Raw genomic sequence first — 24,095 nt, 5'->3', positions numbered from 1 at the left:
ATTTGTTTGAAGCTATCCGGTGGGCATGGGTCACTTGGGGATCCGGCCCTATTGGTTTCTTTCAGTATGTTGCTGAAGGTTCTCGCTAATTGGTTTGAATTGGGTGAATGTTGCGCTGGGTATTGGGGATCTGGTTTCTCGGAGGGTTTTGTTAGTTGTCCTACTGGATGCCTCTATGGCTTGCTGTATTGAACATATTTTTGTTCTAAGGTGGTCTGCGATACTGTCACATAACATTTGCGAGGGTACGGTGTTATTGAACGAGGTTGGGTTGCCTTTTGGGGGTTTGTTGCCGATTGGATTCTTGCGGTGTAATGTGCTTTCTTGGCTTTGAACACTGCCGATCTGTATGGATACATTTGTATTTGGTCGTTTTTTTAGTCCAGTTGCTTGTAGTTTTTCATGTCTTTTATAGTTTATGGGCTATTTTCTTGAGTTTTCAAATTTATTCTCTGAACTGCATAGCCACTACATTTTTTTGGTGTGGGTTTGAAAGTATTTGAAGGTGCCAATAGGTCTAATCTATCTGTGATACAGGTGTAAAGGTTCTTTTCAACAGCGCCTGGTGTTGATTCATGTAGTTGAGAGCAATCAGGTTTGGTGGTTTCTATTAATTGGGTTAGAGTTTCTAGATCAAGCCTTTTCCAGTTTCCTTTGTTTGTCATCAGTTGCTTTGTTTGTGGGTATAATATGGGTTGGTGTTCTAACTGTGAATGGGATCATATGATGATCCCTCCAGATGATTGGTACCAGTGGGGCGGTAGTGGAGAGGGTGTGTCCAGCTCTTGGGTGGGTCCGTTCACCATTTGTTTGAGATGGAGAATTTCCAGAAGTTCGCTGATGGAGTTAGTTGTAATTCCGTTTTTGCTTTCAAACCAAATGTAGAAATCTCTCAAATTATGATGTTGTCATGGTTTACAGCTAGACTGGCTATGGCATCAGTGAATTTTGGGGTGAAGTTAGGGTTGTAGGTGGGCAGTCTCTAGATAAGAAGGAAGAGTAGGTTGGATTGTTCACTGAGTTTGCAGTTGGCTAGGAGTGATTTGCAGTTTTCTATGTCTGTTGAAGGTAAATGGTTTATAGTCATAATGTCGAAAAAAAATGTCGACAGACAAAAATGTCGAAAAAAAAATGTCGACATACAATAATGTCGACATCCTATACTTATAATGGAAAAAGTCATTTTTTCGAAAAAAAAATGTCGACATATAAACCCTTAAAACTATCAACACCTCACCCAACACCCCCCTGCCACCCCCCCCCACACACCCCCCAACCACCCTTTCACCCCTCATACTCAACACATACCAATTATTTATTTATTTATTTATTTATTTATTTATTTATTTATTCAATAAATAAATAACCTAAAAATGATCATTTACTATGGGGGGGGGGTCCCCCCCCAACCCCCCTCACCCAACACCCCCCTGCCGCCCCCCCACACCCCCCCAACCACCCTTTCACCCCTCATACTCAACACATACCAATTATTTATTTATTTATTTATTTATTCAATAATTAAATAAATAAAAAATTGTATTTACTATGGGGGGGTCCCCCCCCAACCCCCCCTCACCCAACACCCCCTTGCCACCCCCCCACACCCCCCCAACCACCCCTCATACTCAACACATCATATATATATTTATTTATGTATTTATGCATACACTAAATTAATGTCGAAAAAATATCGAATAATGTCGACATTTTTGTTTTTGTCGACATTATTGTTTTTCGACATTAATTTGTCGACATTTTGACTGTCGACATTATTGATGTCGACATTATGACTGCACACCAAGGTAAATATGTCGAGCTCATTTGGTTTTTGAGTGCCCCAGCAATTCCTCCTCCTCATCTGCTTTCTCTGTTAGATTGTATTAGTTTATAATTGCAGGTATGGCTTCAGGAGCGAATACTTTATAGTTGTCTAATAGTCATGTTTCTGTGAGGAAGAGGGCGTCCATGCCGCATTCGCTAAAGAGGTCGAACATTTCCATTTGGTGTTTTGCCATAGATTGTATGTTGAGCAGGCTGCAGTGTTGGATGCTTTTCCTGGCGGTCCAGTGGAGGGGAGGTGTGTGGGTTGTGTGTGTACCAGTTTGGTGGGGATGGTTGTTTCTTGGTGTTCGTCATGATCCTATGTGCCTTTGTTGAGGAGTTCCAGGGGCTGTCACAGATAAAATAAAAAATCATGACAGAGTGAGAAAGGACCCTGTCATGAATTGCGCCTCCTCCCTGCTCCTTTTTCCAAAGGCACATGGGAATGACCCTCATTTCAAGGCATTTAAATGTCCTGAAACTCCCTCTTATTTGCTCAAATGCGCAAAGGGGCGGGGGGGCATTTGAATGAGTGCATCTAGGTTGCACTCATTCAGATGACCCTTGTGAATTGGGCTTTTCCTTTTCTTGGCTCAAGTGAGGAGATGCGCTAGCACATCTCACTTGCACCAAAAATGTTTTGAGAATCTGACGCATTGAAGTTTTCTAATGACCCACCCATGGCCTTGCACCACGTATAAACCCAAATTATTGCATTAGAATACAGCTAGGGAGAAATTGCATATGAGAAGGGACACAATGTGTGTAGGTTGTTTGCCCATCCATTAACTGCCTGTGGCCATGCTAATCTCTTTGGCCATTTCCACCCAGTTCCGCCCCCCCCCCCCCCATCTCAAACGACCTCCTCAAGGGAACTCTTTGAGCTTTCTTTAATCAAAACTTACCCTAAAAACGTTGCCCTCAAAGTGCCTGCCAATGTTTTTTCAAAGCAATCTTGTGAGTTAATTACTTAATTGGAGCTGTCAACATGCAACTGGTGTAATAAAAATGTCTTAACCAAGACTGCCTTCAGCCTTTCGATTTATAAGCACTATGCATGTCCTCCATTGAAGGCCTATGAAAAACAAGCATTGGCAAAGCCAACAAGTCTGCCTTCTGTATAAGTATTTGGCATTTGTCAACCACTGCTTTTAGATGTCCAGGCCATCACACAATTGTGCACCTGCTGCCATCAATGGGCAGTTAATACCAATACAGCAGTGCCTGGCAAGTGCCTTTGCCATGCCTACACAAATGCCCAAATTGTTGGCATTGACAGTGCTTGTTTTTAATTTTGGCTGAAAGTTGGCTAAGCTGAACTTCTTTAAAAAGTGTGAAAACAGCACTAGAATGCATTTCTTTTCGATTAATTAGGTACATTAAAAGGACATGCATTCTGAGATGTGGTCAACATTAAGAAACTCATTTAATTGTAAAGTATGAAGCAGGATAGCATATGCCCAAGTACGCTTTGGCAATAAACATGCCTGAACTGCATAAGCAGCACTGCCCATCACTGCGTATATACCCCATGCAGCACTGCACATACACACCACTGCACACCCACACAAAACATCAATGAGTATACACCCAATGCAGCACTGTGCATACACACCACCCAACTGCACTGTAGGCCCCCACACAACCATGCACATACACATCACCACACTGCACACACACAGCATTCCAAAACAGAACTTCACACTGCCTGAAGCATAGCAATATACACACTTCACTGCATTGTGCATACAGTCCCCGAGCACTGCACTGCACACTCCTGCTGCCCACAGCACCACACACCTACAGCCCCCTAGAGAATATGTAAGTGCAGTGCTATCCAAGCCTACTGAAGTCTGGGTTTACTATGCTGGTGTTCATAATGCTATCTTGCTCTGCTGTGAAAACTACAAATATTTATTTTCATTTATTTATTTATTTTCTCTTGCTTCTCTCTCACCCCTTGTTCTATTCTCATTTACCATGTTAAATGTCTGTAAATATGTTGTTTTCTTTTTGTATATTCCACATATTCTCAATGTTATCTTTTCATGTAAAACAATGGCTTGAATTTTTTCTGAAAAAAAAAGAAAACTACGAATAATTTAATGTGACATCACTGTGCAAGTTCGGCATATTTGATTCTGCCATTGCATATGATAACTTGCCATATTAGTATCTAGCCTTTTTGTGCTAAGTAGATATAATGGAACCTTGCATTAACATCATAATTGAGTGAAACCGAATCTTTAGCCAGGAGCCTCTTTGCCTCCTAACTGGACATCGTGGACACTGGCTCTACTATGCTAATTTTGCATAGCCTCGCTAATAGATTGAGTACATGGGCATTGGATGGTAGTTGTGCGAGAACCTGATGTATCGAAGGCAATAACTGGTGATGGTATGAATACCTTGGATTTTGATAATAAAACTTTCAAATTGTAAGTACATCGGAGTTTGATTGCGTTACTTGGTATAAGGGTGCAATATGTGGTGCATGGTGTGAGTACAAGAGCACATCATGCCCATACCTGACAAATTGTGGTACCTTATTGGAAGTGTGATTGTGTTTTTAAAACGGTCATTATTTGTTTTTCTTTTTTTAAATAAATCTAAGAACAAAGAACACATGTATTTAAAGGGCTTTAAGGATTGTCACTCGGCCCTCTGGCGGTTTGGATTGGGTTATGTTGTGTCTGTAGCGAAGTCCCAAAGGTGTCCCCTGCCCCCCCCCCCAGATTTTGTGTGTATCCTACGCCCCTGCCTGAACCATGTGTTGTGTCTGAAAGGCATGCAGCTGTGGCGCATGGCTGAGACTGTAGTGTGGCACAGGGCTTGACGGAATGGCCTTAGGGAGCACACCACCAACATGGAGGCTTGGAAGGTGCTCCTTTTAGCAATGTTCTGTCTATCTGACGACAAACCCCCAAGAGTACCGAGATAACCCTCGCTTTGATGATAGTCGGGGATGAAAAGCTGCCCTCCCACCCCAGCCCCTGAGTAATGTCCGTAACTTGAGGCAATAGTGGAGGGCTGGAAACTGCTGGTCCCATCTGCACTTTGTTTATCATGTAAGGATAACTGCATTGAAGCTCCATGGCCTGCTCCTAGGATATCAATGTAACGATGTAATTATGCGAATATTGCCCTGTTTTGTTTGCATGTGTTTTTTTTAATGTTCAAGTTCAATCTGTGCTCTAGTATCAGAATATGCTTTCTCTTTCTATAATGTTATAACACATAAATACCAATAAACAGGTTTTCAAATAAAATAAAAGAATATTCTCCACAGCCGGTTTTGAATTCTCTATGGGCACCCCAATGGGTGATGTGACAATACTGCCAGGTCTGCAGCGGCTCGTTAAGGGGAAATAATCTTTGTCTCGCACCCCATTTATAGGATGAGGAAAAACACTGTTGCATAAAAACAATTCCCATCTCTGTTCTCTTTCATGGCACTTCACGGAGGCAATACTGTAGATTTATCTTTAAAGTCCTTCTGGTAGAATTAAGAAGGCCTAGATGCTCTCCACTTTGGGACCCAGCTCATTAGCACTATCACTTCTTTATTTCCACCTGTACCTAGTAACCCTGCGACACCCACTCTATCTGTGGGTTACTTCTGTCTGTGGCCTAAACTGTCCAGAGGCACTGTGCTCATGCTTCTTATTGCCAAGCTGCAACCAGCTCCCCCTCATTCTCTGCCTGCCACCAGGCTGCCTGCTACCTGTCAGTGCCTCCCATTTGCTCCGAAGGCTGTTCCGCAGCCGCCTCCTCCCTTCCCCCATCTCTTCCAGTGGCGTCTTCCATAGTGACAGAAGGTTCCGGGCCCCTCACAACACTAACTGCATCACCAGGCTGCCTACCAGTTATAACGGATGCGCCCCTCTGAGTGGGGCTTTCGATGCTACGCAATGCTCCCGGGTGGGGATTTATCAGAAAGATTTACAGTGGTGATTGTCACTTCATGAAGAGACATTTGGATGGAGTTGCAATGCTACGCACAGAGGCGTTGCTGGGGGGGCGGCTGAGGGGGCTACAGCTCCTTGTCTTTGAGTTGTAGCCCTGGATAGAAGCTCAGGTGCTACAACCAAAATGCTACCTAGCCCCGAGTCCTGCCATTCCCGACATTAGCTTAGCCCCTGATCTTTTCCAGACCTAGCAACACCCCGCATCTACCTTGTCTGTACCCCCTGGCAGTCTCCCTCAGGTCCATGTTATTCATTGGAAAAATGAAACTACAAGTCCCAGCACCAATGTGCAAAACTAGAACTGACTAGTAAATATTCTCTATTTCGCTCTTGCTTCAGTGTTGAAAATCTAGCTATCCTTGAAGTAGTGATGTTCAGCCTTTGCTGTGGCAGTCTGAAGGGTTCAAAGTTCAGCTTGTCCCTGTTTACAGGGGAGTCAGTGTTGCCCTCTGCTGCACCAGTGTCTGTGTTTAAAAGCCTGTCTGTCACTGTGTGCTAGTAAGTGTTGTCCTCTCCTGGCTGTACCAGAGTACAAACATTTGTAGATCATGACCCAGTGCAAGTGAGTGTTGCCCTCTGCCGCTATACCAGTGTCTCAATGTTTGAAGCTGATGGTCCTTGGGTGAGCCAATGTTCTCCTTTTATTTCCCCGTGGCTGAATGCCTGGCTGCCTGTGGGGGATAGCGAGTCTTGCTCTATGTGGTGCCAGCAGCTAGCTTGAAACTGTTACTTTATGTCAATGTGTTAGAAAGTGTGATGGACCGTGGACTAGGAACCAAGGCTCTTCTGTTCATTGTGTGGTGGCAACCGACTCCTCACTAAGTAAATGTGAGCACTGCCCTCTGATTTGTCGCTGTCCATGTGTTTGAAAGTGCTATGTTCTCTTCCAGCGGCTCTCCTGAAAGCAGCTTTCATCTGCTCCGGAATCGTTGTGTACCCCTCCCAGAAGCCCTTGCAAGACCAGCTGAAGGAAGGTTTCGGAGGGGGATTTGAACTCCATACTCGTTCCAATCTACCCCATGGGTCTGGCTTGGGTATGTATGGCGCAAATGACTTTTTAGCAGTCACACAGATTGTCTTTTCCTTCTCTGCATTCTGGAGCTAATTTGAGGTGACGGTGGACAGGTTGAGGGGTTTTGCTCTGAAATCTCCCTGGTTGCAGGATTTCAGGCCACGCATGGACTTTCTTTGGGACTACCCATGAATTCTGTGATATGCACCTGATTGCTCAGAATGTAGCGCTAGTCGCTGTCCGCACCACAGCCAGAACTGCCAACCCCACTTTATTTAGGGACCCTGATGACCGAGAGCTTGACCCACCACATAATGGCCAGGTCAGCACAGAATAATGACATGTTATCACGGTTTGAAGTATTTCGGTTACTGGCTGCCTGATTCTGACATTCGCCGATATCCACTGGATGTGTGCCATTTGCTTTCTGAAGAGTCTCAGACCCTATCAATTTTTGAAGCACATGCAGCGTGCAGTTAAGCAATTTCTGATTAGAAGATGCAGAGAAAAACAGTTGGCACATTTATTTACTCATACGGAATATGTTTATTAAAATATCATATATACAAGCAAAACAAAATCGAGCGTTGTTGATTTTACGACAGGAAACAAATAAATTATGAATACTTTACAAGCAAAGAAGTGCTTATTGACTGACAGGCGTCTTAAATGAAGGTTAAATTATTTGATCAATATAATACCTCCCGCTTTGTGCAAAGCAATATGAAGCTTAATGACTTTGCTTGCTTATCTTTGCTTTTCCCCATACATTACACGATTATGCCCTGCCCATGACAATTCTGTTTGAATGAATGCTTCAGAATCCATGTAAATGAAGGCGTATGGACATTAGGCTGCTGCTCTGCGCCAAGGCATCATTGATTCTTTTTACCTCTACTCAAGATGCTCTCCTATTATGAAAGCAGGAAATATTAAGTACCGATTTCAGGTTGAGTATTTTAAGAATTATTTAAATGGTTTCACTTTTACACACACATATGTGCATTAACTTGAAATGCACACACAGCTCATTTTACATCATAATAGCTTTTAAATAAAATAAATACAATTGAAATAATAGTCTTCAGCACTAGAAAAACGGAGCTTTTGTCCTCTGGACCACCCAGTATTTCTTGGAATGTTGACAGCTGGCCTGTGGGTTTGTTTGTGCCCTTGTCCTAGGCATGTCTCTAATGTAAGTTTATCGTGGAGTCAGAATAGATTCTCAACTCTATATGACTTCACAGATCAATACATTAACTAGTCAGTTTTGCCCAGATTCACTAACTGAAAAAAGTTCTACCTTTTTCCTTTTATAAAAAAGTTCAATTCCAAAATGCTTTCATTTCCTCTCCTCTCAATTTTAGCAATCCCATCTACCAAAGACTTCCTCAATATTTAATGTTAAGGTTGCAACAGATGCAACATTATTTTTTAGACTTCTTCTAAAGTAGCCACGCATGGCCTCAATTTCGGCCACTTTAAGACCACTCTCTTGGCTCAGCCGGTTAAACTCAAACCTTAATGCCACGCACATTTCTATTATCAGACTTCTGAGAGATAAATCTCCAAGTACTCTCTGAACAGAGCACTATGTTCTGTTGAGCCTAATCTCCATAATATTCCAAGAACTTGCACATACAGGTGGGGATCCCCTGCTCTTTCTGTTGAAGCTGCTATGCTTTGTAACTCATTTCCACCCACTGCCCGTGCTGAGCAAGACCACTGGAAATAAAACAGATCTTTTTCCCAAATAATCCACATTTGTCATAAAATCCTCTTTTATTGGCTTAGTATTTTTCTTGCCATGCTGCCTTTTTGTTGTTAGCTATGCATATCGTGATAAGTTGGTATTAGCATAACATAGCAAATGTTCCAATTCTTTCAGCCAGAATGACACAAAATATGCACTCTGCATATCACTGCAGCATTTTGGCCTGTCTCTTCATGATGTCATCTTATTAAAAGCAAGACCATAAGCAAACATGCAATAGCGTTCCAAGCAGTGTTTGGTGTTTAACGAATGAGGAGCCACCTGATGATGCTCCAGTAGCATCGAAACATGTGCTCTCATTTGAAAATGGATGTTGCTCTTAAAAATACCAAAGGAGTTTAATGTGGAAGTGATTAACAAATTCAATTAAAACTCAATTAAAATTGTGAAAGTAATTTGCTGCTTTTTGACACATCTTAGTATAAAGCATTATAAAGATACTGTTCCAACCTTTGTTTTGTCATAAACGTGTTATGGTCAGGGTTCGAGTTGGTTTCCCTTTATAGTGTTTTATTGCCACGTAAATTTAATATGTAGTCCTATTCAGTCTTACAACATAGTGAAGTACACATAACAGAACCAATTCAACTGTTGTTCCCGCCCACCACTCGCCCAACCCCAGACCCTAACAAGATGCATATCTAACAGTGGGTACACTTTTCTGTTAATTATTTCACATTCAACAGGCACATTTAATTCAGTGTACTTCTACTCTCACGTTTGGCATACCTTGTCGCCTTTTGCTGTGCTAAGTAATCTCAGAATGAATGCCAAATTAATTTACAGGCATGCGAGATCTCTATTCTCTTCCGCCATAAATGCCAACCCTGGAGTCTATACATTTCCCAAATGTATTTATTTATTTTATTTGTTCACTTATATAGCTCTTGGGACACGCAGGCATCAGGGTGCACACAAAAACATAAATGGACAAACGTGTAAAGACAGGACTCGGAAAGAGTTCCCCCTAATCGGGAGGGAACATACCATGGTAGGAGGTGGCAATAATACTACCTGAAAAGTAATGTTTTCAAGCATGAGCGAAAAGTTTTCGTCATCATCGTAATAACTTTATTCGGCCATCAGACCATCAAAGTACATCCTGATACAAAAAGCTTTAGTAAACAAAACCACAACTAAAGAAAACCCCCATCCCTTTTCAGAATACCACATATTCCATGGGATCCACAACTTCTGTTCTCATTTGACGTTGACCCAAAGAAATAAGGTTCACCACAGTTAGGGGAGCATTGGCGCGGAGTCCGGCAGTGAGTCCAGTCTGCCTAGGACTCTGCTTGTTGGTCGTCGCTGAGGAGCTGCAGCTACAGAGTTCCAGTCCTCTTTCTACATCTATATATATCAAAAAACCGCGCGGAGCGCGGCACGGAGTCCGGCAGTGAGTCCAGTCTGCCTAGAACTCTGCTTGTTGGTCGTCGCTGCAGCTACAGAGTTCCAGTCCTCTTTCTACATCTATATATGTCAATCTACCGCGCGGAGCGCGGCGCAGAGTCCGGCAGTGAGTCCAGTCTGCCTAGAACTCTGCTTGTTGGTCGTCGCTGAGGAGCTGCAGCTACAGAGTTCCAGTCCTCTTTCTACATCTATATATATCAATCTACCGCATGGAGCGTGGCGCGGAGTCCGGCAGTGAGTCCAGTCTGCCCAGTCTGCCCAGTCCGCCTCAGACCGCCCTCGGCAGACCGCGCGGCCGCTTGTCGGTTCAGACAATGGAATTGCTTCAGGGAGACTCTGAGGCAGTGCAAACAGGCGTCGGAGCACAGACCAGAAATCGCTTACTACAGTTGAGGAGGCAGCACTCTAAATCAGGAAAAGCCAAGGTAAGCGAGCTATGCATTGTTGTTGATGCGCCGCCACAGGGTGACGCCTCGCTCGTAAATGCAAATGCAAACGCTTTCGTAACTCTGGAGAAAGTTTCCTCGCTGCCGAATGGGTCTGCTGAGCAGTCTTGTACCGTCTCGGTATTCACGCTTGATGAGTCTGAGTCTTCCAAGTCTACTGCAGACTCTTCAGGTCTTGGCGGCAGCGATTGATATTATTCACCAGCCAAATATAAATAACTTGTCCCAATCATCTTTGAAGTCGATTCCTGAACAATGATTAATTTCTGAACCTTCACTAACGAGAGAAACTGAACACCTAATGTGTGAAGTAGCAAATCACTCCCAATCTATCTCAGAAGATTTCTCGAGTAACAGCGTGCAGCTGCCCCCACCTACTGTATACTTAGATGCATCGGAAACATTCTTGTTTGATATAACTGATGCCGACCTGCTGGCAATGCGGTCGCCGTCAGTCGGAACGCTGAACTCACCTTCATTACAAACAAGTTCTAAACATCTTCATACATCGATAAAAAAAATGTTGTGCAGCAAGGACACACCAATACACAGGAAAGCCTGAAAACTATTAAGCTAATCGATACGATGCTCGACACACACGATGCCAAAGCACAGTCGAATTCTTCGAAATTAAAGTCACCAGGCTCCCTATCCAATAATGTCGGATATTCAGACGCCAGTGTGAAAGATCCACGAACACCCAATGCATGGGACAAAAAGGAGAACACCGCGCCATCTCAGAGACCTCTCCTGACACCTAATGTATGCACTCCATCCACTCATGACGTCGCTGCACGTGAAGCACGGTTGACTGCCCGTTTAAAAGCAGACTTTAACCTCATGCGCGAATGTCTAAACGACAGCTTTTCTAACAAATATGATAAGGGAGGAATACTAGGCCGAAAAGCGAGCGCACAGCTGAAAGAAACAAGCCACCTAACTAATAAAGCAGCTGCCTCACATGATCCTGCTACTACAGTGGGAGTGTGTAACCTAGATCTGTCAGAAGATTCCCAGCAAAATAATTCTTGCAACCTAAGAACGGAAAAGGAAAATCCTAGTGAAATTGAAACAGGTCAAGTTGAATACAATCTGTCAGGAAGAAGATCTTCTCAGACGTGTGCAAGTATTTCAGAGGACAACCCCATAACCACAAAAGAGAACATCTCCATTGCAGCCAGCATCCAGATTCACAATAATGTTCTAGCAGCGACATCAATTGCGCTAATGCTGTTTATGAAACTGTATGAGGCATTAAATGACACAGTGCGAGATCAAAATTCAATGTTGTCACTGATGAATAACAAATTGACCTTAATGAAAAAATGCAATGAACAACTAAGCTGTCGCCTAGACTCAGAAGCTGCATCCACATGCCAATGGCATTCTCCCCTAAATGAAATAACAAAAAGGGAGGCTCACGAAAAAGTAGACCTTGCCGAGGCTATAGTAGAATGCACAAAGCGGATTAGGCACAATGTTGCTGTACAGCCGCGAGGAATCGCAATGAGAGAGCCTTGCACCTGCAACCAACACAACACTGTCCAGGTAACGAACATACTGCACAACGCTCGACTTGATAATCTTCTGTTGCCATTCAATGCAACAGAGTTAAAAGCAGCTGAAGATGAGATCAATGGCATGGAAAATATTAGTACGATCAACAAAAACAAGCTACATGTGACTGCCTTGATCCCTGAAGCAACAACGTTTAATGAAGTAAGAACAAGAGTGAGCTCCTCTATACACACTGACGTCCAAACTAACACAATGGCAAATGATGAGGCACCTTCTGCACACCCGAGCACATCGTCTAATGACGAGAAGTCAATGCCACAGACTGCTCTTTTAAACAGAGAAACAGCAGCAGGAAAAAAATCTCTTTTGATATATTTTCTGTTACAGCAAAATCAATTTAAATCGAAAGAGACTGTAGCGATGCTGAAGGCTAAACAATCTAAAATTGTGAAAACATCGAGGAAGGGCCCAGCATCAAAACGCCCACGAACAAATGATGCGAAAAAATGTATAAGAAATTTGACTACGCCTCCACACCTTGAAGTAAAAAAAACAATATCAGCGTCTAAACGGCCAGAATTGCAAAACACTGATAAAAAACAATCAGATGATGATGCTGGCAATCTGAGGAACGCCACAAAACGTGGGCGAGATGAGATCAGCCCATCAGTTGACCTGTCCACAAACGACTCAATTCATCTGTGCGATTTATCTACATATACTGTAGAAGAAGATGAAGACCAAGAAGGCGAATCACATGTAAGTGTTGATTTGACAATGAAACGTGCTGTGAGTACAAAACAAACCTTCATTGACAAGTCTGTGCTGAACGAACGCTATCCGTCGGGACCAACTAGATTATGGTCCTTGGGACGTGAAAAAGAACAACTCGTCCCTAATAACGACAGGTCGGACACACAAAGCGAATGTCATGGAGTGCCCAAAAAGTCTGTACTGAAACTCAATCCAAAATACACGAACGCACAAACGAAAAAACCTTAAGCAACAAAGCAACCAAATCAGATCTGTGCGGCATGTTTCAGTGAATGGAAGTTGGTGCAAACTGGAACTTGAAAACATCTTGGAGGATAAAAATGAAGTTAACCTAAACAGAGCTAATGTCATGAGACTGTTGCATTATGTACCTGCACTACGAAATATTCGATCAGATGACATTGGAATAGTGGAATACAAAACCGAGTCAAGATCTGATTGGGTAATCTTGCATATGAGGTCAAAGACCGTAGCAAGACCACTATTAGATGCAAAAGATGATTTGTTGTTCTTTGGCTTTAATCTAATAGTTTCAGATGAACACCAACCTTCTTGTGACTCGACTAACGAAACATTTCGTCACTCAACGTCCAACAACGCTAAAAGAGAAGTTTTGTGGAAACAACTTAAACAACAGTCGACGCATCCAAAAGAAACAAACAGCCAAAGGAGAAATGTATAGGATGACGCAGGGTCATGATGCATGATCCAACTATTAACATCATGGAACACACAAGGTTTCGCTCATTTGTTTCGAGAAGGGAAATCACAAGACTTAAAAAGTGTGTTTATCTGTCTCCAAGAAACTTGGCTTCGGGAGACCCCTTCATGCGACGGCTACACAACTTACTTAAATGTGGCCGGCAAAAATCAATTCGGACGTCCCTTCTCTGGCCTACTGTCAATGATAAAAAAACTCCTCAGGCTGGGAAGTGATTGGAATTCAAAATCCTAACCTATTTGTACAGGCGATTACTCTTCAATCATCAACATATGATCAGCTGGGAAATCTACAAAAACAACATCTTCTATTAATAAACACTTATTGGAACCCAGCAATGATTTCAGATGTAGAATACCTAGCGTCTGTAACTGTGCAAATAGATAGCTGTTATGCTTCATTCGACGAGCCATTTATTTTGGTCTGTGGTGACTTAAACTACGCCTAGTTCAACAAAAAAAACGAATGTCATCCAAATGTCATGCATCAAATTCCCACGGAAGTCTCAGATCGAGGCACCAAATGGGCCTATGAATTAACAACATGTAATTGCTCAATGCTAAATGGATGTACCAGAGGCGACATTCCTGCAGCCGCAACGTGGCATCGGGGAGATATAAAGAAAACATTAGATTACATCTGGGTCTCTGAAAGCTTACATGCCCTTATCTTAGCTTTACATGTGAAATTATCCACAATAATTGACCACGACAAACTCATTCTATCGTGGCAGATCCAGTATAAAAGAAGCGAATCAAGCTATACTGAGCAATTGTACATTAATAATACTCATAATCAACTGCGGATAAACAGCAAGCTGATCGATAAATTGAGAGCAGACTTTATTCACACATGTTCCCTCAGGGCACATGCAGAATATGTGTCTCTATTAAAACAGTTTACAAACACTAATAAGATGATGCCCAGATATTATACCCTTCCGTTTAGCCCTGAGATATATGAAGCAAAAAAATCACTATCGAAAGATCTGAAAACACTAAGGAAAGCTGGTGGCAACAATCTAACGTTGCTAATAGCCACGAGGCGACAACGTTATCGTAATTGGCTAAAGTCCTTCAACATAATACGTAGCCAAGAACAAGCTGAAATAATGTTGCGCTTACTGATCCAAAAAGACAGTTCAAATATATGGAAAATCATAAATAACGCCCATTTAAATCAAACAAACGGATCCACCAGGGGGCGCTGAGATGTGTTGAAGCATCTCCGCTCGTCTCCCCAACAGGGCGCTGATCGAGGGACCTGAGCCCCCCCGACACCCCTGGAGCGAGACAGCGACTCCCCCCCCCGTGTGAAGGTGCCGGGCACCCCCGGCCCAAATTTGAAATCCGAGTGTGGAACAGAGCCGGAGCTCGGAGCCAGCGAACTTTGAGGGCGCGAGGCCCCTCCCCCCTGCGGCCCTGCGGCTCCGCGGAAAGCAGCGTTGAGCCCGGGCCCAGAGAAGACTTCCAAAGGCCCAGGCGACCGAGGCCGAGGGCTCCTGCCTCGACCAGACGGCCGTTTGTGACGGCGAAACGGCCTAGGAGGTGGACCAAGGAGCGGGAGAAGGAGGCACCGCAACAGGTCAAGGAACCCCCCCAGCGGGGAGACAGCAACGGAACAGCACCCCACGAGCGGCGGGGGAGTGGCCCCCCTGAGGTAAGGAGACCCACCCCGGGGCTGGGCACCCACCGGGGGAAACAAAACCCAAAAGGGGGAAGGAGGAGAGAAGCCAGGGAAAGCCCACACAAGCCCCGGAAGCACCCTGAGCCTGAGAGGGGCACGGGGCTCAATCGGGGGCGCCTACCCCCCGCAAACGCCGCAAAAGGACAGACTGCAAAAACACAACAGGTCACGGCCCCCGACTACGGGGATAAAAAAGCGGGGAAAATCGGAGAAAGGGAAACCCCCGCCCACGACAGGGGAATTGCCTGGGGCTCCAGCCCCCCCACAACCGTGTCCCCACCCTCGGCCGCAGAGCTACCAGGGGCCCCCGCTCCCTCCAGGACGCAAAGGAGACGAGCAGGCCCCGTTGGCCACAATCATTCGGTGGCAGACACCGGGGAGCAAGAGCGCCCAGGGAAGGCCTATGACCTGGAGGGAAACACTGCGGAGGTTTCGGCGCCCGTCCCTTGAGCCCCCTACAGCCCCTGAAATGGCCGCCCAAACGCAACAAGAAGCGACAGATGCAAACTCGGTCTCCAGGGGTATGGCGGCCCTGCTGGATGAAATTAGAGGATTCCGCGCAGATATCACCCTTAGGCTGGACACCCTAGACAAAAAAGTGGACAATATAGAAGACAGGGTGCAGGCACTGGAGAACAATACAACCTCGAGTGACATTTTCGAGACACAATTTGACATGCGCCTGTCGGAGCTTGAGAGAAGAGAAGAGAAATGCTCATTAAAAATGGATGATTTGGAAAACAGGGAAAGGCGCTGCAACCTACGTTTCCTAGGCTTCCCGGAACAAGATGGTGAAACTCAGGCAGACATTGTCAAGGCAGTCAACGCGGTGGTGAGAGTCCTTTTCGACGGAGCTAATACTAACGAACCCACTATTGACAGGGCCCATAGAGCAGGGGCAGCCTCCAGAGGCCCCAGATCCGTCCTAGTCCGCTTCCACTAGTTCTCTGAGAAAAGCAGGATCCTCGAACTGGCTCGCAAGAAGGGCCCGGTGGAATGGGAGGGGGCCCGGATCTCGGTATACCAGGATTTGTCGGCCTTTACTCTGGCAAGGCGCCGCCTGTGTTCCCCTCTGACGAAAATGCTCCAAGCCAAGGGAGTCCGATACAGGTGGGGGTATCCTTTTTCACTTTCTTTCGAGTTCGAGGGATATAAGTATACCCTGATCACCGAAGATGACATCCAAGGAGTGACGGGCGAACTCCTAGATAGTTCGGGTCTGGAACCGGGAGACCGCGATCGGGAGCGCACCCCGATGGGCCCAAAAAAGAACAACGCTCCAAAGGAGAGGCGCAGAGTACGAGGCCAAAGGAAATTCAGGAGAGTGGCACCAGCGTTGCCGGACCCTCAGAACGGCTGAATCAAACTACTGGAATCCGATGAAAATTTTATCCACTTGACGATGCAAAGGGGGGATGTTGCTATATTTTACATTCTTGCATTCATCCCGAAGAGGGGGGGGGGGCTCGATTGGGTGTTTATAATGAGGTAACGAGCCCAGAGGGGGGAGACATGGTTGGCCGGTTGTGTGTCCTCGGGACGATGCCTCAACACAACCAGGCGATCTGGGGGGAGGGGGGCGGGGGGAGAGAAGAGGGGAAGTTGGGTTGTTGGGGGATTTGTTGTGTTACGCCAAAGTTTGGGGATTTGATCACACCCTGCGGGTTGTTACTAGCCCCCTGCGAGGTGCTGAAACATCTAGGGAGTAACTTCACTTGCATCCTTGAAATTGGAGTTATGTGCTTCAAAACGCGTCCTAATGGATGACTCACTCCAATCCTTGTCAGTGGGGTCTCTAAATGTTCGGGGGCTCAACTCACCCACCAAGAGGTCGCTGCTCATGCGGGAATTTACGAGGATGAAACTACAGTTCCTCTTTGTGCAAGAGACCCACTGGGTTCGGGGGAAGGAGCCCAAGCTCAAGGCTAAGAACATAGATCAGGTATTCTCAGCCTCTACCCAGTCCAAGAAGAGGGGAGTAGCTCTGCTGGTGTCCCCCGGGGCTCACTTTGGGTTGAAGGTGGCACAGACTGACCCGGAGGGTCGGTATCTCATGGTAAAAGGGGATGTGCGGGGACGTTTGCTCACCTTGGTCTGCATATACGCCCCAAATGAGTCGCAGGACGTCTTCTGGGAAAGCATGAAAGGGACAATAATGGCATTCGCGGAGGGTACCCTCCTGGTGGGAGGGGACTTTAATATGGTGCTGTGTCCCGAGAGGGATAGAAAATCTGTGAACCCTTGCCCCAACATCCGTCTCCACAAAAAATTGGCATCAACCTTCCAGGAAGTGAATGGGGAATTGGGATTGTGTGACACGAGTATACCCAAGAAAGGTCTGAACCCCGACTACACTTTTTACTCTAAGCCTCATGATGTTTTCTCGCGTATAGACTACATTCTGGTAGACTCAACTATGCAAGGAGAGGTCTCCAGCGCGGGGGTGGAAACCGTCCCCTGGACGGACCATGACATGGTTAAGATTAGGATTGGCCTCCCCCCTACTCCTGCAGCCAGCTCCCGCTGGAGTTGTAACGACCTCCTTCTACATGACAAGGAGACGCGCCAAACTCTTCTGACAGCCATAGAAGATTATTTCTCCCAGAATGACAACGGGGAGGTAGGCACTATGGGAGTTTGGGAGGCGTTTAAGGCAACTATTAGAGGTACCCTGATTGGCATAGGGGCAGGGAAAAAAAGGGAGAGGGACCGGGAAGAGAAAGACCTGAAATCCAAGATAGGGGCCATACAACCGGGTGGTAAACTGAAAACACAGATGTTCCTCGGGCAGTGGGAGGAATTGCAGAAGCTGCGCACTAGACTGGCTCACTTTCAAGTAGGGCAAATGGAAAGGAAGCTCTCTTTTCTGAAACAAAAATATATGGAAAAAGGGGAAAAGGCCGACAAGATACTGGCCTGGAGACTTTGCGAACTTAGGAACAGCAGAAGAGTGAATTCAATCCGCTCTGCGGACGGTAACTCGACTGCAAGGGACTCCAAGATAGCGAAACAATTCAGGCTATATTATGAAAAATTATACCGCTCAGAATACAAGGGGGATGGGATAGACGTCGATAGGTTCCTGGATTCCCTCCCTATCCCGGGCCTGCTACCAGACAAAGCCGACACTCTGGAAATCCCCATTTCCCCAGAAGAAGTAACCGACACTATCTCCTCCTTAAAAAGTGGTACGGCCCCGGGGGACGACGGCTTCTCAGTCAAATTCTATAAGACCTATAGATCCACACTCGCCCCCTTTCTGGCCAAGCTGTTCAACAGTGCACTTAGCCAAGGGTCCCTCCCACCCACAATGATGTCAGCCCTAATAGTGGTCTTACCTAAAGAGGGTAAGGACCCAACCTTATGCCAGTCATATCGCCCCATATCGCTTCTAAACACTGACGTCAAAATACTGGCGAAACTTCTGGCGAACAGATTGGCAAATTTCCTCCCTACCCTGGTTCATGGAGATCAAGTGGGCTTTATCCCGGGGCACCAGGGGTCAGATAACATCAGAAAAACCCTCGACCTTATGCATGAGGCAACCAAGCAGGGAGTGGAGGGGTACCTCCTTTCACTCGACTCGGAGAAAGCCTTCGACCGGGTCGAATGGCCTTACATGATCAAGGTTCTTAGGAAAATGGGATTGGGAGTTAACTTTTGCAGGTGGGTCGCAGCACTATACAACTCGCCCTCGGCGAGAGTACTAGTTAATGGGGGTACATCTGAGCCCTTTTCCCTTTCCCGAGGCACCCGGCAAGGTTGTCCCCGTCACCTCTCCTATACGCCCTGGCCATGGAGCCCCTGGCTATAGCGGTTAGGAACGACCCGGAAATTTTGGGTATACGATGCGGTGAGTGCGAGTTTAAGCTCTCCCTATTCGCAGATGATATACTAGGCTACCTGACCAGCATTCCAAAATCCCTACCGAGGCTGTTTGATCTCATACACTTTTTTGGCTCCTTTTCGGGGCTGAGAATAAACACATCCAAATCAAGCATCATGCCAATGGGCCCAGGGGAACAAGATATTGAGAATAAAATCGACATTCAGGGGGTTAGAATCGAACGAGAATCCACAAGATATCTGGGCACCATCATCCCCAGAGACCTGTCGCAACTATACCAATGGAATTTCCCTGGAATCCTTGCCCGGGTCAGTAGCGATCTCAAAAGATGGGCCCCCCTCACGCTTTCTTGGCTTGGACGCATGGTTTCGGTTAAGATGAATGTTCTACCTCGCCTTCTCTATCTCTTCTCAGCTCTCCCCGTCGTGATACCTGAGGCCTTTTTCGAGGCGCTCCAGTCCCGAGTCCTCCACTTCATTTGGAATGGCAAAAGGCCCAGGGTTAAAACTTCCACTCTGACCCTCCCTAAATCCCATGGTGGCTTTGGACTCCCCGATTTTCGGCTTTACTATAAAGCAGCTCAGCTCAGGGTGATGTTGGAGCATATGCGGGACGATATGCGTACATTCTGGACGTATGTCGAAGACACCCACGCACATCCGAGGAAGGTCAGGGACTATCTCTGGGCCTCTCCCAGGTCAATCCCCCCACAACTCAAGACACATCCTACCTTAGCAGTCCTGTGGACACTGTGGAAACCCAGCAAAGCCAACAATTTGATATCTACATGGCCTTCTCCTCTGTCATCACTCTGGGGCCCGCCCATCGATCTGGACATGAGGGGCTTTCGGGACACTCAAGCATGGTCTGACATGGGACTGGAAAGAGTCTTCCAGTTTACTCAAGAAGAGAGCTTTATTGAATACGACAGTTTGTCAGAGGCTCTGGTGGATAGGCCCCCCACGATTTTTAAATTCCTGCGGCTGAAAGGGATACTCACCCAACCAAGGTGGTCCGAGCAGCTTAGTCGCCCCCTCACCCCATTTGAACTTATTCTGGCCAAAAGTAGATCCCGCAAAGGTTCGCTATCTAAGCTCTATAGTGTGCTGATTACAGCGGACCTAGAAGGCAGACAACCCTTTAAGCGCATATGGGAAGAGAGGATGGGAATGTCAATAGATGATCACACCTGGAGGGCGGTTTTCAAGTGCATCTTCACGGGCTTCCTATACACAGCAGCTATGGAACATAGCTTTAAAATCCTTCATTCATGGCACCGCCCCCCAGCTCAGTTGTCTAGAATGTACCGGGATGTTTCCCCCCTCTGCCCCAGAGGATGTCACCAACGGGGAACCTGGTTTCATATGTGGTGGAGCTGCCCGTCCATACAGGTATACTGGACGGAGCTTCTTAGCTGGATCAAGGATGTCGAGGGTTATGGTCCATCGCTGCACCCGCTGGAAATCCTACTGGGCTCCCCCATGCCTGAGTCAGAGGTGAATGCCTTCCCCAAGGTCATCTGCGCCATGCTGCGGGCAGGGAGATTGGCGCTTGCGCAAAAATGGAAGAGTGTCCTGGCCCCCTCCAAAGAGGAATGGCTCTGCAAGCTCAGGGTGATTTTTAGCTACGAAAAACTCTCGGCAATAGCAAACGATACCATGTCGGATTTTGTCCAAGAATGGACTGCAGTGCTGCTGCATGATGACTGTATTACTATGCGATTGTAGAGGGGCGATTGAACAAATGTGTAAAATATTGGTTGCAAGGCGTGGGTCCCCACATTCCTCAGAGGGTTGGTCTTGCCCTGGCCCAATCGCCTCATGGTCTTACCCCACTGTCTCAAGGATCACTTTTATCTGTCGAGTGCTATGCAAGTGTTCTTCCCTATGCTTAATGTAGTTGCATCCTCCCCAAAGCTGGCGTGACAATTGTTTGGGGGGAGGGACCAGGAGGGGGGAATAGGGGTCGGGAGTTAATCAGAAAATGTTCCTGACAATGTGATTTCTTTCACATTTATTGTTGATGGGATGGGCCAGTTGGCCCACCCTGTTGTGTATATTGTCAATAAAAACAAATTAAAAAAAAAAATTAAACAAACACCCTAGCGAATGGAGTGAACACAGCGACCTGGGCGAAACATTATAATGTGGCATTTAACAACGACTACGCTGACACTCCCAAATTCTACACTAGAAGAGTGCAAATGGGACGTCATCGAATCCGTTGCTGAAATTAAAAAGGCAATTCAAAGGTTGCTCTTCTCGAGCTGCATGCCCCAACGGGATCTCTAATAACATGCTAAAAGCAAATAAAGATAATTGGGCACAATTTATTAAAGCTTTATTCAACCAAATCGCCCTAACATCAAAGATCCCTGATTCGTGGACTAATGCGATTGTCGTCCCGGTGTTCAAAAGAGGCAACCGTGATGACCCTGCAAATTATCGGCCCATAGCGTTGCTAGACACTATGGGAAAGATATTTGCCACTTTCCTGCAAAGAAAAATCTCGATATGGGCAGAAAACAAGATGATCTACAATGTGAGACAAATTTGATTTACAAAAGGAGTTGGTGTGGAACTCGACCTGCTGCTATTAAATCTGGTCAAATTAGATGCAATAAAACACAAAAAAAGATTGTTTCTGGCATTCATCGACTTAAAACAAGCCTTCGATAGCATCAATCGGAAGCTTCTGTGGCAGAAATTAAAGACCTGGGGTTGCCCAAACGAGTTACTATACCCGCTGATGGCACTCCATGCTAACACTAGCATCCGCGTCTGCCTAAATGCTGTAGGTGAACTATCAGATGACCTAAAAACCACAAAAGGTGTAAAACAAGGTTGCCCTCTTGCAGCCCTGTTGTTTAAATTTTTCATAGCCGACTTACCTGAGGCACTCGCACAAACACGATGCTTTCCCCCCAAAGTAAATGGGACCCATGTAAGCCATATAATCTACGCAGATGATATAGTGCTGCTTGATAGCACAGAAATAGGCTTACAAAGACTATTGTCAGCTTTACAGACCTATCTAATGGCAAATCACCTTACTATAAATGTGAGAAAATCGCAAGTGATGGTTCAATAACAGAAAACCTAATTGAAAAAAGCGACTTTCAACTGGAAACTAGAAAACGAGTCACTGACCAAAACTGACGCAATTTGATATTTGGGGGTCTCCTTTAATATCTCGATCAGAGAATGGAGTTGGACCAATGATGTCCAATGTTGTATGCGAATGTTTGCTTTGCAAAGACGAAAACTGCACACAAACTATGGAAAGTTTTTTTTCCACCATTAATGAACTTTTACCGACAAAAAGTGACCCCGGCGGGATGCTTCGGCAGCGAAACAGGGTGGAATATCAGCGCAAGTTTCTGGTCTCAATTAGAGGGTTGTTTTTGGCGCAAGGTTCTCCATCTTCCACAATGTGTCTCAATGGTGGCATTGAGGCATGAATTAGGTCTCGTATTTTTACATACTACTGTATTGTGGAAATCAATAGTACTTTTAAGGAAAATGTGAATATATCCAGTATCAAAAGCGCCTCCATTCTAGCGAATAAAAATCATGACACAACTGCCTCACTAATAAATAGTTGGGAAGAGAAATTATTAGCCATTCTGAAAGAGGCAGATATAAAAATGTCTCTGGTCATAAAGATACCACAATTGGCAAAAGAAAAATTCAAACAATGGAAGTGGATCATAAATGCAGAACAACGTACCGCATCAGCCTCGGCATTAGATTTAGGCTTGTGCTCGCAAAAAAAAGATGTACTGCCAAAGTATCTGGCTAAATTTCCTTCAAATTACCATCGGAACCAGTTCTTAAGACTATGCCTTAATCTCTACAACACAAAGGAGCGGCTGATGAAAATAAAAGATCCCACGACGAAGTACGACACATGTCGTTTCTGTCAGAAAGAGACGGAATCTACTAAACATCTGATAATTGAATGTCCGCAGATTTCCAGACAACGTTCCTTGAACCTAGAACTTTACGCCCCAAAAAATGGTAACATGGTTGAATGGTGGAGCCATCTGATTACGGGGACAAATGTACAGCTAACCTGTGGTGTGATTGACTTTATGGACATGATATTGCCACATCCACTGAAAACATTGGAACTGCCAAATGGCACAGTCCCAGAATCTGCAGAAAAACAACCCTTGTCCGCACAACCTTAGATGCGAAATGCAGGAGGACTTGGGTTTGGGGATTGGGAATGGGAATGGGAATGACAAAAAGTTTGTTTTCTTTTACAAAACTAAAAGTCTATACATAAATAAATAAATAAAATGGCTGCGGCAATTCCATGTGGGGCAACAGAGTCAGGGAGAGGGTGCAAGCTGATTGATATCCCAGTCATGGTTATTTGGCCCGCCCACCCACTACTTCCCAGGACCCCATTTACTATTGTGCGATCCCCAAAAGCCTGCTTAATGCTATCAAAGGTGTTCTTGCCCTTACTTGAAATTTTGCAACATCCCGCCATAGATTCTCTGAACACAAAGGGGCAACCTCCAGTAGTCCTCAACCAATATAAGCGTTTGTTTAGTAGGGCATCCCTTGACTCTAGCTTGTTTTCTGCCAATTTAGGTACCCCGTGGAGATAAACTATGGCACGTTTGGGCCTACCCTGGTCAAAGGCCTTGTACATACCCCCAGTCTTGCGTGAACCCTGGACTCTAGACTCCTTCCTTCTGGGGCGTTCTATGCCCACAGTGGTTGGGACCTGAGCCACCGGTGACGGAATCATTGACCTGGGGTTAGAAACCCTACTACTCTCCCCGATCTTAGCATTGGATTTACATGATCAGTTGTTAGAGAAAAATTCCCCAGGTGCCATGTTATGGCAGGCAGCAATCCCTTTGGAGGTGGCTGAATCCATGAGGACCTGTTCAGTGGGGCATTCTGGGAGATGGATCTTATACCCCTTAACGGCTTTTGCAATGTCCAGGGGCTCCTCCTGTGATCTTCCTCCTCCCCTCCTTTGGACCTCTAGAAATGTTAGTAGCAGTTTTCTGGTATCTGCCAACTTTGCAAGAACTTGGTTACACCCACATCCCCTGGAAATGTGGGCCGCCTCAGTGGGTCGATCGATGGTCAT

The 24,095-nt window shown here is 45.6% G+C and overlaps 1 protein-coding gene across 5 annotated transcripts in view; it reads left to right on the top strand.

The window, feature by feature from the left end:
• FCSK (fucose kinase) overlaps nucleotides 1-24,095 on the top strand; it is a 1,510,689-nt gene that overhangs the window by 1,117,727 nt on the left and 368,867 nt on the right. For all 5 annotated transcript variants that reach the window (XM_069654984.1, XM_069654992.1, XM_069654977.1 and 2 more), the window contains one exon: nucleotides 6,683-6,826. In XM_069654984.1, the coding sequence (XP_069511085.1) occupies nucleotides 6,683-6,826 (144 nt within the window). The remainder of the gene's footprint in view (nucleotides 1-6,682; nucleotides 6,827-24,095) is intronic.

Source organism: Ambystoma mexicanum, chromosome 1p (assembly GCF_040938575.1).
Source record: "Ambystoma mexicanum isolate Mex_15411 chromosome 1p, UKY_AmexF1_1, whole genome shotgun sequence".
In the NCBI taxonomy this organism is placed as follows: Eukaryota; Metazoa; Chordata; class Amphibia; order Caudata; family Ambystomatidae; genus Ambystoma; species Ambystoma mexicanum.
The sequence above is the reverse complement of the archived record's forward strand: the minus strand, read 5'-3'. Positions and strand labels throughout refer to the sequence as shown.